The sequence below is a fragment of the Mustela nivalis genome (genome assembly GCF_964662115.1).
Source record: "Mustela nivalis genome assembly, chromosome: 4".
In the NCBI taxonomy this organism is placed as follows: domain Eukaryota; kingdom Metazoa; phylum Chordata; class Mammalia; order Carnivora; family Mustelidae; genus Mustela; species Mustela nivalis.
This window is the reverse complement of record NC_139023.1, coordinates 6,651,889-6,665,843: the sequence shown is the minus strand read 5'-3', so window position 1 is coordinate 6,665,843 and position 13,955 is coordinate 6,651,889. Positions and strand designations below refer to the sequence as shown.

Sequence of the window (13,955 nt, the reverse complement as noted above, 5' to 3'; positions counted from 1 at the left end):
GCGGAGGGAGACGGAGAAGCGGGCTCCCCGCTGAGCCGGGAGACCGTGGGGGCTGGGTCCCAGGACCCTGCGATCATGACCTGAGCCGAAAGCAGACTCTTAACCAACTGAGCCACCCAGGTGCCCCAACAGATTTAATTCTTTAAAAAAAAAAAAATATATATATATATATATATATATATATATATATGTGTGTGTGTGTGTGTGTGTATATACATACATACATACATACATATATACATACACCTGACAAATTCCAAACTGCCTGATAGGGGGCCATGCTGATCCCTTGAGAACCACTGGTCTGTAGTAACAAACTAATGTATGAGTCTACCTGTCTGTCCTTCTCCCCATCTGTATACATACAACTGTGTGTTTGTAATTATGGTTGAGTAAATTGATAATAGGAGTTAAAGACTTATACAATTTATTGGCTGTTTCTCTAGGCCTTGTGTATGAAATCTGAGTGTGATTCCATTTGGATACTTCCCAGTCCTCCCTTGTACAGTCTAAACCAAAACACAGCCATCATTCAGTCGCATAATTCTGTGTGAAACAGATCATCCTCACATGAATGGACTCTGCGGTTTCTTTTCACTAGTTCAAGTGAAAGGGAAACTGTTTCCTCCAGACAGTGATCCATGTATGGAGGGGAAAAGTTAATTTTTTTTCAGTTGGCAGGGCTTAGTGTTTAAAAATGCAGCTATATTTAATCACATATTGGTAACTAGTAGCATATACATGTGAAATACAGTCTTGAAATAGAATCAAACTCTACCTTGCATGTATATACAGAAAATGAAAACAAAAAATTGCTAAGAAATTCTAGAGAACTTGAAGAACAACAAAAGGTATCTTGTCTACAGAGATACTAAAAAGGCTGTAGAGGGTGCCTGGGTGGCTCAGTGGATTAAGCCTCGGCCTTTGGCTCAGATCATGATCTCAGGGTCCTGGGATCAGGCCTGCATAGGGCTCTCTGCTCAGCAGGGAGCCTGTTTCCTCCTCCCCTGCCTGCCTCTCTGCCTACTGCCTACTCTCTTGTCTGTCAAATAAGTAAATAAAATCTTAAAAAAAAAAAAAAGCTGTGGAATCTTAGGTAAAAACTATGTCAGCACACCCTGGTGATATACATATACTGAACTGTATTCCACATTGTTCCTGGTTAGTGTGTGAGGAAAGTGTGTAGTTCAGCTTGAACATCTACATCAGGGTACCTGGTTTAGGTGCGTGAGGCGGGCTGTCAGAAACGACATGTGTCCGTGACTGTGTGTTCTCATCAACAGCTCCGGATCCGGTTCCAGTTCCTGGTCCCAAAACCCACCCCTCTGCGTCCTCCGGCGAAATGCTCCTTCCGCTGCTGGGGACATTCATCATTTCAGTCATTGCTTCTGCTAGAAGTCTCTTTGTTGCTTTGTAGTCTGATGTATTCTTTATTTACTTAAAATACACTCAAGGAATCCCACAGGAAACCAGCAACAGGAATGATGTATTTTTTCACTTGTTCATCAAAGTCATTTGATAAAATGAGAACTGAGTATTTGTTATTTACTTTGGAAATTCACAGTTGGTCCAGATATATCATAGAATTCATTTTCCATTTATTTCTGTATTTATGATTACAAAAAAAACCCTGTATCCTTCTGATTGAATTCAATAAAAGACTTTAAGTTTATTGGATATTATTTCAGTAGAATTGCCTGATATTAAAATATCCAGTACCGTTAGTGATTAACAAGAATTTAATTCCTAAATTAGAATTTTAAAGAAGTTTTACTCATCTTTGAAGGATCAAACTTTGACTTCAAATACTATCCTCCAACAAGCTCATCATCTTTCCTGATATATAAACACTTTGTATTTCTGTAAACATGATTGTTTACCAAGTTTTTCACATATAGTCCCTGATTTAAATCTCATATTAATTGACAAAAATAGACAGTAGTGAAGGAATGTATATGCTAAGTAAGCAAGGAAAAAATGAGATTATACACTATATTACTCTTTTCCCCAGGGGATTGTGGTAGTTGAATAGTGACTGATTTAGGCATGGGCTTTGGTAACTGGCAGTTGTTTAAATTTTGCAGGGTTTCAAAAAGGATTTAAGTCTGGGGAGCCTGGGGGGCTCAGTCATCAGGCGTTTGTCTTTGGCTCAGGTCACAATCCCAGTGTCCTGGGATCGAGCCCTGCATCGGGCTCTCTGCTGGGCAGGAAGCCTGCTTCTCCCTCTCCCACTCCCCCTGCTTGTGTTCCCTCTCTCGCTGTGCATCTCTCTGTCAAATAAATAAATAAAATCTTTTTTAAAAAATTAAAAAAAAAAAGGATTTAAGTCTACCTTGAAAGATAAGAGAAAAACTACTTAAAGTCTAGACTTAGGTGTTACAGGTTCAATGTGCTTTTTAAAAAACATTGTCTTCACACACATACACACACCCCCGCCAATCTGGTTTATTTTTATTTATTTATTTACTTGGAAGGTTTTATTTATTTGTCAGAGAGAGAGGGAGAGAGACCACAAGCAGGGGGAGTGGGAGAGGGAGAAGCAGGCTCCCTGCTGAGCAAGGAGCCCGATGTGGGACTCAGTCTTGGGGTCCTGGCACCATGACCTGAGCTGAAGGTGGACACTTAACTGACTGAGCTGCCCAGGAATCCCTACTTATATTTATTTTAAAAATTTTTAATTGAAGTATAGTTGACACGCAATATAATATTAGTTTCCGATATACAAAGTGATTTAAGAATTCTGTATGGTATGAAATGTTGACCACAATAAGTGCAGTTATCAGCTGTCATTATACAAAGTTATTACAGTAGAATTGATCATATTGCCTATGCTTTATTTTTCATCCCTGTGGCTTACTGTTTTATAACTGTTCGCACCTCTTAATCCCCTTCATTTATTTGCCCATCCCCCTACCTCTCTGCTAAGCTCCAACTCTGTGTATTAATGGGTCTGTTTCTGTGTTTTGTTTGTCCATTATTTCTTTAAGGTAGGACCTATAAATGAAATCATATGGTATTTGTCTTTCTCTGTCTGAATTAATTAGCAGAACACCCTCTAGTTCATGTCATCACAGAGGACAAGATTTCTTTCTCTTTGTGGCTGAGTGACATTCCACCAGATATATACCACAACTTCTTTGTCCGTTCATTTTCAGTGGACACTGGGTTGCTGCATATCCTGGCTATTATAAATTATGCTTCAGTGAACTTGGGATACATTTGTTTTTTTGAGTTAGTGTTTTGGTATTCTTTGGCTAAATATCTAGTAGTGGAAATACTGGATTATATAATATTTCTATTTTTAATTTTTTGAGGAACCTCCATTCCATTTTCCGAATGGGCTGCACAAATTTACACTCCCATCAGCAATGCCCCAGTATTCCCTTTTCTGTGCATTCTCACCAGCACTTGTTAGTTCTTGTCTCTTTGGTACTAGACATTCTGACTGGTGTGAGGGGATACCTCACTGTTGTTTTGGTTTGCATTTCCCTAATGATTAGTAATGGTAAGCAGCTCTTCATGTGTCTGTTGGTCATCTGTAGGTCGTCTTTGTAAAAATTCATATTCGGATCTTCTGCCCATTTTTAATCAGACTGTTTATTTTTTTTATTAATTGTATGAATTCTTCATATTTTTTAGATATCATCCCTTTATGAGATACATAATTTGCATATATGTCTCCTATTTCCAAAGGGTTGCCTTTTTTTTTTGGTGATGGTCCGCTGCTGTGCAAAAAGCCTTTTATTTAATATATTCCCAGGTATTTATTTTTCTTTTTTTTCCCTGCCTGAGGGGACAGATCCAGGAAAATATTTCTGGGGCCGATGTCCGTAAGTTGATTACCTCTATGTTTTCTTCTAGGAGTTTTATGGTTTTGGGTCTCACCTTTAGGTCTTTAATTCATTTTGAGTTTATTTTTGTGTGTGGTATAAGAAAGTGATGAAATTGCATTCTTTTGCATGTAGCTGTCCAGTTTTCCCAGCACCATTTATTTATCAAAGAGACTGTCTTTTCCGTGCTGTATATTCTTCCTTCTTATCATAGATTAATTCACCTTATAAATATGGGTTTATTTCTGGCCTCTCCAGTCTGTTCAGTTGATCCGTGTGTCTTTTTCTGTGTTGGTACCATACTGTTGAGAACACGACAGGTTTATAGTATAGTTTGAATAAAGCAGCACGATACCTCCAGCTTTGTTCTTTCTTAAGACTGCTGTCAATTTGGTGTCTTTTGTGGTTCCATACAAATTAGAGCATTATTCATTCTAGTTCTGTGAAAAATACTACTGGCATTTTCTAGGGATTGAACTGGCTCTGTGGATTGCCTTGGTTGGTGTGGACATGTTAACATTCTTCCTCCAGTTCATTAGCACAGAATGTCTTTCCGTTCATCTGCGTCATCTTTAGGGTCTTTCATCAGTAATCTTAATAGCTCCAGAATACAGGTCTTCTGCCTCCTTTTACATTTATTCCTACGTATTTTGTTCTTTGTGAGGTCATTGTACATGGGATTGTTAATTTCTCTTTCTTGTAGTTACTAGTATATAGAAACACAACAGATTCTGTATATTAATTTTTTATCCTCCATCTTTACTAAATCATTTATTAGTTCTGGTAGTGTTTTGGTGGAGTCTTTAGGGTTTTCCATATGTAGTGTTATGTCACCTGCAAATAGTGACAGTTTCATTTCTTCTTTACCAATTTGAATGCCTTTTATTTCCTTTTCTTGTCTGATTGCCAAAGCTAGGATGTCCAGTACTATGGTGAATAAATGTGGTGAGGGAGAATATCCTTGGTTTGTTCCTGATACTAGAAGAAAAACTTTCAGCTTTTCACCACTGAGTATGTTAGCTGTAGGCTTGTCATATATGGCCTGTTACTACATTGAGGTACGGTTTCTCTCTACCAACCCTGTTGAGAATTTTTATCATAAATGGATGTTGAATTCTGTCATGTGTTTTTTCCTGCATCTATTGAAATGATCATGTAATTTTTATGCTTAATTTTGTTAATGTGATACATCATCTTGATTTATTTATAGATATTGAAATGTCCTTGCTTCCCTGAAATAAATTCCACTTGATTGTGGTGAATGATCCTTTTATTAATGTATTGTTGAATTCAGTTTGTGAATATTTTTTGGAGAATTTTTGCACCTATGTTCATCAGGGATATTGATCTGTAATTTTTTTTTTTTTTTTTGTAGTTTCTCTCTCTGGGTTTGGTATCAGAATAGTACTGTTCTTGGTAGAATGAATTTGGAAGCACTCTTTCCTATTCTACTTTTTGTAATAGCTTGAGAAGGACAGGTATTAACTCTTCTTTAAATGTTGGCTAGAGGACACGCAGGTGGCTCAGAAAGTGCATGTGTCTTCACCTCAGGTCATGGTCCCCAGGGTCCTGAGATCGAGTCCTACATCAGACTACTTGCTAAGCGGGGAGCCTGCTTCTCCCTCTGCCTTCTGTTCCCTCTGTTGTGAGCTTTCTCTCACTCTGACAAATGAATGGATAAAATCTTTAAAAAGAATAAATATTGGGTAGAAATCACCTGTGAAGCTATCTGGTCTGGTCCTAGACTTTTGATGTTAGGAGTTTTTTGATTACTGATTCAATTTTGTTACCAGTAATTGGTCTGTTCACCTTTTTCTGTTTCTTCCTGATGCAGTCTTGGAAGACTGTATATTTCTGGAAATGTATATATTTCTTCTACATTGTCTAATTTGTTGACATGCATTTTTCATAGTAGTCTCTTGTCTCTTATAATCCTTTGGTGTTCATTGTAACTTTTCTTTTATTTCTGCTTTGTTTGGGTCCTCTTTTTTCTTGATGAGTTTGGTTTAAGGTTTATCAGTTTTGTTTATCTTTTCCAGAAACAGCATAGTTTCATTAATCATTTATATATATATTTTAGTCTGTATGTTATTTATTTCTGCTCTGATATTTTTTTAAAGATTTTATTTATTTATTTGACAGAGAAAGAGATCACAAGTAGGCAGAGAGGCAGGCAGAATAGTACTGTTCTTGTTCACGCTGAGCAGAGAGCCCAACTCAGGGCTTGATCCCAGGACCCTGAGACCATGACCTGAGCTGAAAGCAGAGGCTTAACTCACTGAGCCACCCAGGCGCCCCATCTGCTCTGATCTTTTTTATAATTTTCCTTCCTCCTACTAACCTTGGGCTTTGTTGTTTTTCCTAACCCTAACCCTAAGATTGTGTAAAGTTTTTGTTTCTTGATAAATAGGTTTAGTGCTACTGGCATTCCTCTTAGGACTTCTTTTGCTACACCCCAAATATTTTGAACCATTGTGTTGCCATTTTCATTTGTCTTGAGGTATTTTTTTCATTTTTCTTTTTGATTTCTTTCTCGACCCATTGTTTATTGAATAGTATGTTGTTTAGTCTTCATGTGGTTGTGCTTTTTCAAGTTTTTTTCTTGTAATAGAGCTCTGGTTTCATAATATTATGGTTGGAAAAGATCCTTAATATGATTTCAGTCACCTTAAATTTATTGAGATTTGTTTTGTGACCTAACATGACATTTTATGGAAGATGTTCCCTGTGCACTTGAGAAGAATGTATATTCTGTTGTGGGATGGAATATTCTGTATATATCTGGTTTAATATGTTTCTCAAAGCCACAATTTCCTTATTCATTTTCTGTCTAGATCTACCTGTTGATATAAGTGGGGTCTTACCGTCTACTGTTAATTGTATCAAGACTAGTTTCTCCCTTTAGGTCAGTTAATATTTACTTCATATATTAGGTGCTCATATGTTGGTTAATTATTCATAATTGTTATATCCTCTTGTTGGATTGATCCCTTTATCATTTTTAATACCCTTATCCTTTGTTACGGTCTTCATTTTATCTACTTATTTTTAGTCATTTTTGTCATCATGGTAAGTGCGCTCTTTAATCCCAGTCCCTCGGTTCTCCCTCCCCTCCCCCACCTCCTCTCTGGTAACCATCAGTTTGTTCCTTATAGTTGAGTCTGTTTCTTGGTTTGTCTGTCTCTCTTTTTAAGATTTTATTTATTTATGACAAAGAAGGAGCACGAGCAGAGAGGAGTCAGGCAGAGGGAGAAGCAGACTCCTTGCTGAACAGGGAGCCCAGGGCAGGACTCGATCTCAGGATGCTGGGATCGTGACCTGAGCTGAAGAAGGCACATGCTTAACCAGCCGAGCCACCCAAGTGCCGTCTCTCTTTTTTAAAAAATTTCCTTTGCTTGTTTGTTTTGTTTCTTAAATTCCACATAGGAGTGAGATCATATGGCATTTGTCTTTCTCTGAGTGACTTATTTTCCTTAGCATTATACTCTCTAGATCCATCCATGTTGTTGCAAATGACAAGATTAAGTTCTTACGGCTGAATAATACTCCACTGTTCTGTACACCGCCTCATCTTTATCCGGTCATGTATCGATGGACGCTTAGGCTGTTTCCGTAATTTGGCCATTGTAAATAATGCTGCAGTAAACATAGGGGTGGACATATCCCTTTGAATTAGTGTTTTTGTATTCTTTAGGTAAATACCCAGTAGTGCAATTCCTAGGTCATAGGGTAGTTCTATTTTTAATTTTTTGAGAACTCTCCATACTGTTACAGTGGCTGCGCCAATTTGCATTTCCACCAACAGTACAAGAGGGTTCCTTTTTCTCCACATCTTAACTGACTCTTGTTTCTTATGTTTTTTATTTTAGCCCTTCTGAGGAGTGAGGTGATACCATGTTGTGGTTTTGGTTTGCATGTCTCTGATGTTGACTGATGTTGAACATCCTTTGCTGTGTGTGCTGATGATCTGGATGCTCTTTGGAGAAATGTCTGTCCATATTCTTCCATCCATTTTTAAATCAGATTATTTGTTTTTTGGGTATTGAGTTGGATCAGTTTATATGTTTTGGATACCATTTATCGGTTATGTCATTTGCAAATATCTTCTCCCATGCAGTAAGTTGGCTTTTAGTTTTGATCGTTTCCTTTGCTGTGTGGAAGTTTTTTATTTTGATGAATTTCCAGTAGTTTATATTTGCTTTGATTTCTCTTGCCTCAGGAGACACACCTAGAGGAATGTTGCTACAGCTGATACCAGAGAAATTACTGTCTGTGCCTCTTTGGGTTTTATGGTTTCAGGTCTCACATTTAGGTCTTTAATCCATTTTGCGTTTATTGTGTGTGGGGAAAGGAAGTGGTCTAGTTTCATTCTTTTGCTTGGTGCTGTCAAGTCTCCTCAGCACCATTTGTTGTGGATTTCTGGAGTTTCTGTTATTTTCCATTGATCTTTGTGTCTGTTTTTAGTTACTACTGCTTTGTAACATAACTTGAAATCGGGAAGTATGATACCTCCAGGTTTTTCTTCTTCAGGATTTCTTTGGCTATTCAGGATCATTTGTAGTTCCATGCAGATTTTAGGATTGTTCTAGCTCTGTGGAAAATACTGTTGGTGTTTTGACAGGAATTACATTAAATCTGTAGATTGCTTTGGGTAGTTATAGGCATTTTAAAATATTTGGGGTTTTTTCCAACCCATGAGCATGGAATGTTTTTCATTTCTTGGCATTATGTTGAATTTCTTTCATCAGAGTTTTATAGTTTTTAGAGTACAGATTTCTTATCTCTTTGACTTTTTCCCAGATATTTTGTTTTTGGTGCGAATGCAAATGGGATTGTTTTCTTTTACTTTTTAAAAGATTTATTTATTTGAGAGAGACACGGAGAGAGACAGCATAAGGAGGAGGAGGAGCAGAAGGGGAGGGACAGCAGACTCCCCACCAAGTGTGGAGCCCAATTCGGGGCTTAATCCCAGGACCCTGGGATCATGACCTGAGCAGAAGACAGGTGCTTAAATGACTGACCCACCCAGGCTCAGTTTTCTTAATTTCATTTTCTGATGCTTCATTATTAGTGTATAAGAAGGCAACAACAGATTTCTGTACATTGATTTTGTATCCTGCAACTTTACTTAATTCATTTATCAGTTCTAATAGTTTTTTGATGGAATCTTTAGGGTTTTCTATGGTATCATGTCATTGCAAATAGAGTTTGGCTTCTTCCTTGCCAGCTTGGATGCCTTCTATTTCTTTTTTGTTGTGTGATTGTTGCCACTAGGACTTCCAGTACTACGTTGAATAAAACTGGGGAGAGTATATGTCCTCGTTTTGTTCCTAACCATAGGGGAAAAGCTCTCCTTTTTTCACTGTTGGATATGATGTTGGGTTTTTCACATCAGGCCTTCATTATGTTGAGGCATGTTCCTTCTAGACCATTCCCTCTAGACCTACTCTGTTGAGGGTTTTTATCGTGAATGGATGTCGCACTTTGTCACTTGCTGTTTCTGCCGCTATTGAAGTGATCATACATTTTTTATCCTTTCTCCTGTTGGTATGATGTGTCATGTTGATTGTTTTGTGAATACTGAACCACCCTTACGTCTCAGGGCTAAATCTGATCTGATTGTGCTGTATGACTTTTTAATGTATTGTTGGATTCAGTTTGCTGATGTTTTGTTGAGGATTTTTGCATCTGTATTTAGGAAAGGTATTGCCCTATAGTTCTCTTTTTTTGTAGTGTCTCTATCTGGTGTTGGTATCAGGGTGCTACCAGCCTCATAGAATGAGTTTGGAAGTTTTCCTTCTTCTTCTGTTTTTTGGAATAGTTTGAGAAGAATGGGTACTAACTCTTCTTTAAATGTTTGCTAGGCTTCACCTGTGAAGCCATCTGTCCTGGACTTTTATTCTGGGGGAGTTTTTTGATGACTGATTCAGTGTCACTGCTGGTAATTGGTCTGTTCAAATTCTCTATTTCTTTCTGCTTTAATTTTGATAGGTTATATATTTCTAGGAATTTATCCGCTTCTTCAGAGTTATCCAATCTCTTGGGATGTAGGTTTTCATAATATTCTCTTATAAATGTTTGTATTTCTCTAGTCCTGGTGGTTATTTCTCCAGTCCTGGTTGTTATTTCTCCTTTTTCATTAGTGAATTCATTTCTTTGGGTTCTCACTCTCTCTCTCTCTTTTTTTTTTTTTTTTTTTTGAGTCTTGCTAGAGGCTGATCCATTTTGTTGATCTTTCAAAGAATAAGCTTCCTGTTTTCATTGATCTGGTGTTTTTTTGTTTTTGTTTTCTGTGTTTGGTTTTTGTGTAATTTATTTCTGCCCTTTATTATGTACTTCCTTTTGCTGAGTCGGGGTTTTGTTTATTGTTGTTTTTCTAGCTCCTTTAGGTATAAGATGAGGTTGTTTACTTCAGATTTTTCCGGTTTCTCGATGCAGGTTTCTATTGCTATAAACTTCCCTCTGAGAACCACTTTTGTTCCATCCCAAAGATTTTTGGACTATTGTGTTCTCATATCTGTTTGTTTTCATGTAATTTTTAACTTCTGTTTTGTATTCTTGGTTGACTCATTCATTGTTTAATAGCATGTTCTTTAACCTCCATGTATTTGTGGTCCCAGATTTTTTTCTTGCAGTTAATTTCTAGTTTCGTAGTGGTATGGTCAGAGAAGATGTATGGTGTGGCTTTTTAAATTTTTTTTATTTTTTTAATGGTTGAAGCTTGCTTGGTGGCCTAAAATGTAATCTTTTCTGGAGAATATTCCATGTGTACTTGCAAAGAATGTGTATTCTCCTGTTTTAAGATGGAATGTTCTGAACATGGATGTTAAGTCCGTCTGGCCCAGTGTGTCATTCAAAGCGGTTGTTTCCTTGATGATTTTCTGTTTGGATGATCTGTCCACCCCTGTAAGTGGGGTATGTTGGTGTCCCCTGATATTACTATACTACTACTGAGTATTTATGTTACTGTTTTATATATTGGGGTGCTCCCATGTTGGTTGCATAAATATTTAATTGTTCTATCCTTTTACTGGGTTGTCCCTTCTATTATTATATAGTATACTTGTCTTCTGCTACAGTCTTTGTTTTAGAGTTATTTTGTCCGATATAAGTATCGTTACTCTGGCTTTCTTGTGGCGTCCGTTTGCATGATGTTTCTCTACCCCTTCACTTTCTTTTTTTAAAAAAGATTTATTTAATTATTTGAGACAGAGCGAGCGAGCGAGCATGAGTGGGGTGAGGGGTAGAGGGAGAAGCAGAGTCCCTACTGAGCAGGGAGCCCATTGAGGGCTCGATCCCAGGACCCTGAGATCATGACCTGAGCTAAGCCAAAGGCAGATGCTTAACCAACTGAGCCACCCAGATGCCTCCTCACTTTATTTTCTGAAATTTATTTTTATTTGAGAGAGAGAGAGAACATGAGTGGGGGGAAGGGTGGAGGAAGACGCACACTCCGCTGAGCAGAGAGCCTGACTTGGGGCTCAGTCCCGGGATCCTGGGATCGTGACCCGAGCCAAAAGGCAGAGGCTTAACTGACTGCGCCACCCAGACGCCCCACCATTCCCTCACTTTCAGTCTGCAGGTGTCTTTTGGTCTGTAATGAGTCTCTTGTAGGCAGCCTATAGATGGGTCTTCTTTTTTTTATCTACTCTGTCACCTTGTGTCTTCTTTTTTTTTTTAAGATTTATTTACCCATTTTAGCCAGCACATGCATGCAGGGGGAGGGGCAGAAGGAGAGGGACAGAAGACTCCCCACTGAGTGTGGAGCCCAGCGAGGGACTCAGTCCTACGACCCTGAGATGATGACCCAAGTTAAAACCGAAACAGACACCTAACTGAGCCACGCAGGTGCCCTACACCCTGTGTCTTTCGATGGAAATGTCTAGTCCATTTACATTCACAATAATTACTGATAGATATGTATTTATTGCCATTTTGTTACTTGCTTTGTGGTAGTTTCTATAGATTTCCTCTAATTATTTTCTAGCTTTTATGGTTTTTTGTTTTCTTTAGTGATATACTTAGATTCCTTTCTCTTTATTCTTTGCATACTGGTTTTTAATGTGTGGTTTCTATTAGGTTTGTATATAATGTCTTTTGCACAAAGCAGTCTGTGTTAAGTTGATGGTCACTAAAGTTTACACCCATTCTCTCCTCCTCTCCTCCCCGTGTTTACCTCCTTTTACCTGACAAATCCCTTGACTAATTTTTACAGAAATATTTATTTTTACTGCTTTTGTGTTTTTTATTTTTCATACTCTGATATAATGGTTTTTCTACTCAAAATTACCCTTTAGTATTTCTTGTAGGGCTGCTTAAGTGATTGTGAACTCCTTAGTTTTTGTTGGGGAAACTGTTTATCTCTCCTTCTAGTTTGAAGGACAGTCCTGCTGGATAGAGGATTTGGGGTTGCAGAGTTTTCCCTTGTCGGCACTTTGAATGTATCATTTCACTCTCTTCTGTCCTGCAAAGTTTCTGCTGAAAAGCAGCTGATAGTCTTAGGGGGTTTCCCCTTGCACATAACTGTCTTTTCTCTTGCTTTTAAAATTTTGTCTTTATCGCTACTTTTAGACATTTTAATTCCTATGTCTTGGTTTGGACCTCCTTCGATTAAATTTGGGGTGGGGGTGTCTCTGCGCCTCCTGGGTCTGGGCGTCTCCGTCCCCAGATTAGGAAAGTTTGGAGCTATTATTTCTTCCAAATAAATGTTCTTCCCCTTTCTCTCTCTCTCCTTGTGAGACCCCTGTAGTGTGGATCTTATTACACTTGATGGAGTCACTGGGTTGCTAAGACTATCCTCAGCTTGCCTAATTTTGTCTTTTTTCTCAGCTTAGTTACTCTTCATTCCTGCGCTTTCCAGGTGATGAATTTGTTCCTCCACTCTACCTAGCCTGCTCTTTATCCTGTCAGGTGTATTCTAGTGTCATTGATTGTGTTCCTGTCTGATTGGGTCTTTTTTATCTCTGTGTTAAGGGTCTCACTGATGTTCTCCACTCTTTTCTCCAGACCAGTGAGTATCTTGTGACCATTACTTTAATTCTCTTCTGGGCATGTTATTTTTATCCTTCACTTGGTCTCTTGCTGGGGTTTGGTCCTTGTTCTTTCATTTGGGAGAGGTTTCTCTGTCGCATTTTGTCTGACTTTCTGTACCTGTTTTAGGTTAGGAAAGTCAGCTACTTCTTTTGCTCTTAACAATAATAACGTTGTGGAGGAGCGGACCGGTCGTGCCCTGCAGTGCAGCGACCCCTGGGCGCCGGTGCCTCGTGCTTCAGGGGTGTGTCTCCGGTGTGTGCCACGCGTGTGTGCCACGCGTGCTCTGCTGTTGAGTCTTTTTTTTTTTTTTTTAAGATTTTATTTATTTATTTGACAGAGATCACAAGCAGGCAGAGAGGCAGACAGAGAGAGAGAGGAGGAAGCAGGCTCCCTTCCGAGCAGAGAGCCCGATGCGGGACTCGATCCCAGGACCCCGAGATCATGACCTGAGCCGAAGGCAGCGGCTTAACCCACTGAGCCACCCAGGCGCCCCTGCTGTTGAGTCTTTGTCTCTTTTTGCCTTCGGTCCAGTTTCTGCAGAGGCTCTTTGCCTGTTGGAGGCAGCCAGGTGTGCAGTGGTCTGCCTGCAAACTGAGACCTACCCCCCCGCCAGAGGAATTGAGGTCCTGTAAAATGGGTGAGTCAGGGGAGGTGGTGCTGGCAGGGTTTGCATAGAAGGGTTTCCCCTTCTTGGGGAGGGGCCCGTGGAGCCAGGACTCAGGCCAGTCTGACTGGGAAGGGCAGATCCCCTGAAGCAAGGGCTTGGTGCCGGCCAGTTAGGGCAGGAGTTTCAGCACCACATTACTTTTCATAGGTGGCCATGGTTTATGCTGGGGCTTGGAGGAGAAAAATGGTGCCACCAGCCCCTTTGTTCCGGGAGGGTTTCCCCGTGATGCCCGTCTGCGGGCTGCGCTCGGAGCTCATTATGTCCCATCTGCCCCGGGTGGGTTCCAAACTGCTCGTTCTCAGCTGTACTCGTGGGTTGGTTGCTGTGCTTTCTCTTTATGGTGGAGACGCCACTTCAAATGCTGCCCAGGCTCAGCTGAACCCGCTAATTTTTTAAATTCTGGGCTTTAAGTCCTGCTGGTTTTA

The 13,955-nt window shown here is 39.4% G+C and overlaps 1 protein-coding gene across 9 annotated transcripts in view; it reads left to right on the top strand.

The window, feature by feature from the left end:
- ART3 (ADP-ribosyltransferase 3 (inactive)) overlaps positions 1-1,682 on the top strand; it is a 148,596-nt gene extending 146,914 nt beyond the window's left edge. For all 9 annotated transcript variants that reach the window (XM_082727032.1, XM_082727026.1, XM_082727024.1 and 6 more), the window contains one exon: positions 1,284-1,682. In XM_082727032.1, coding sequence (XP_082583158.1) covers positions 1,284-1,417 — 134 coding nt within the window. In that variant the 3' untranslated portion in view covers positions 1,418-1,682. The remainder of the gene's footprint in view (positions 1-1,283) is intronic.
- The last annotated feature ends 12,273 nt before the right edge of the window (positions 1,683-13,955 follow it).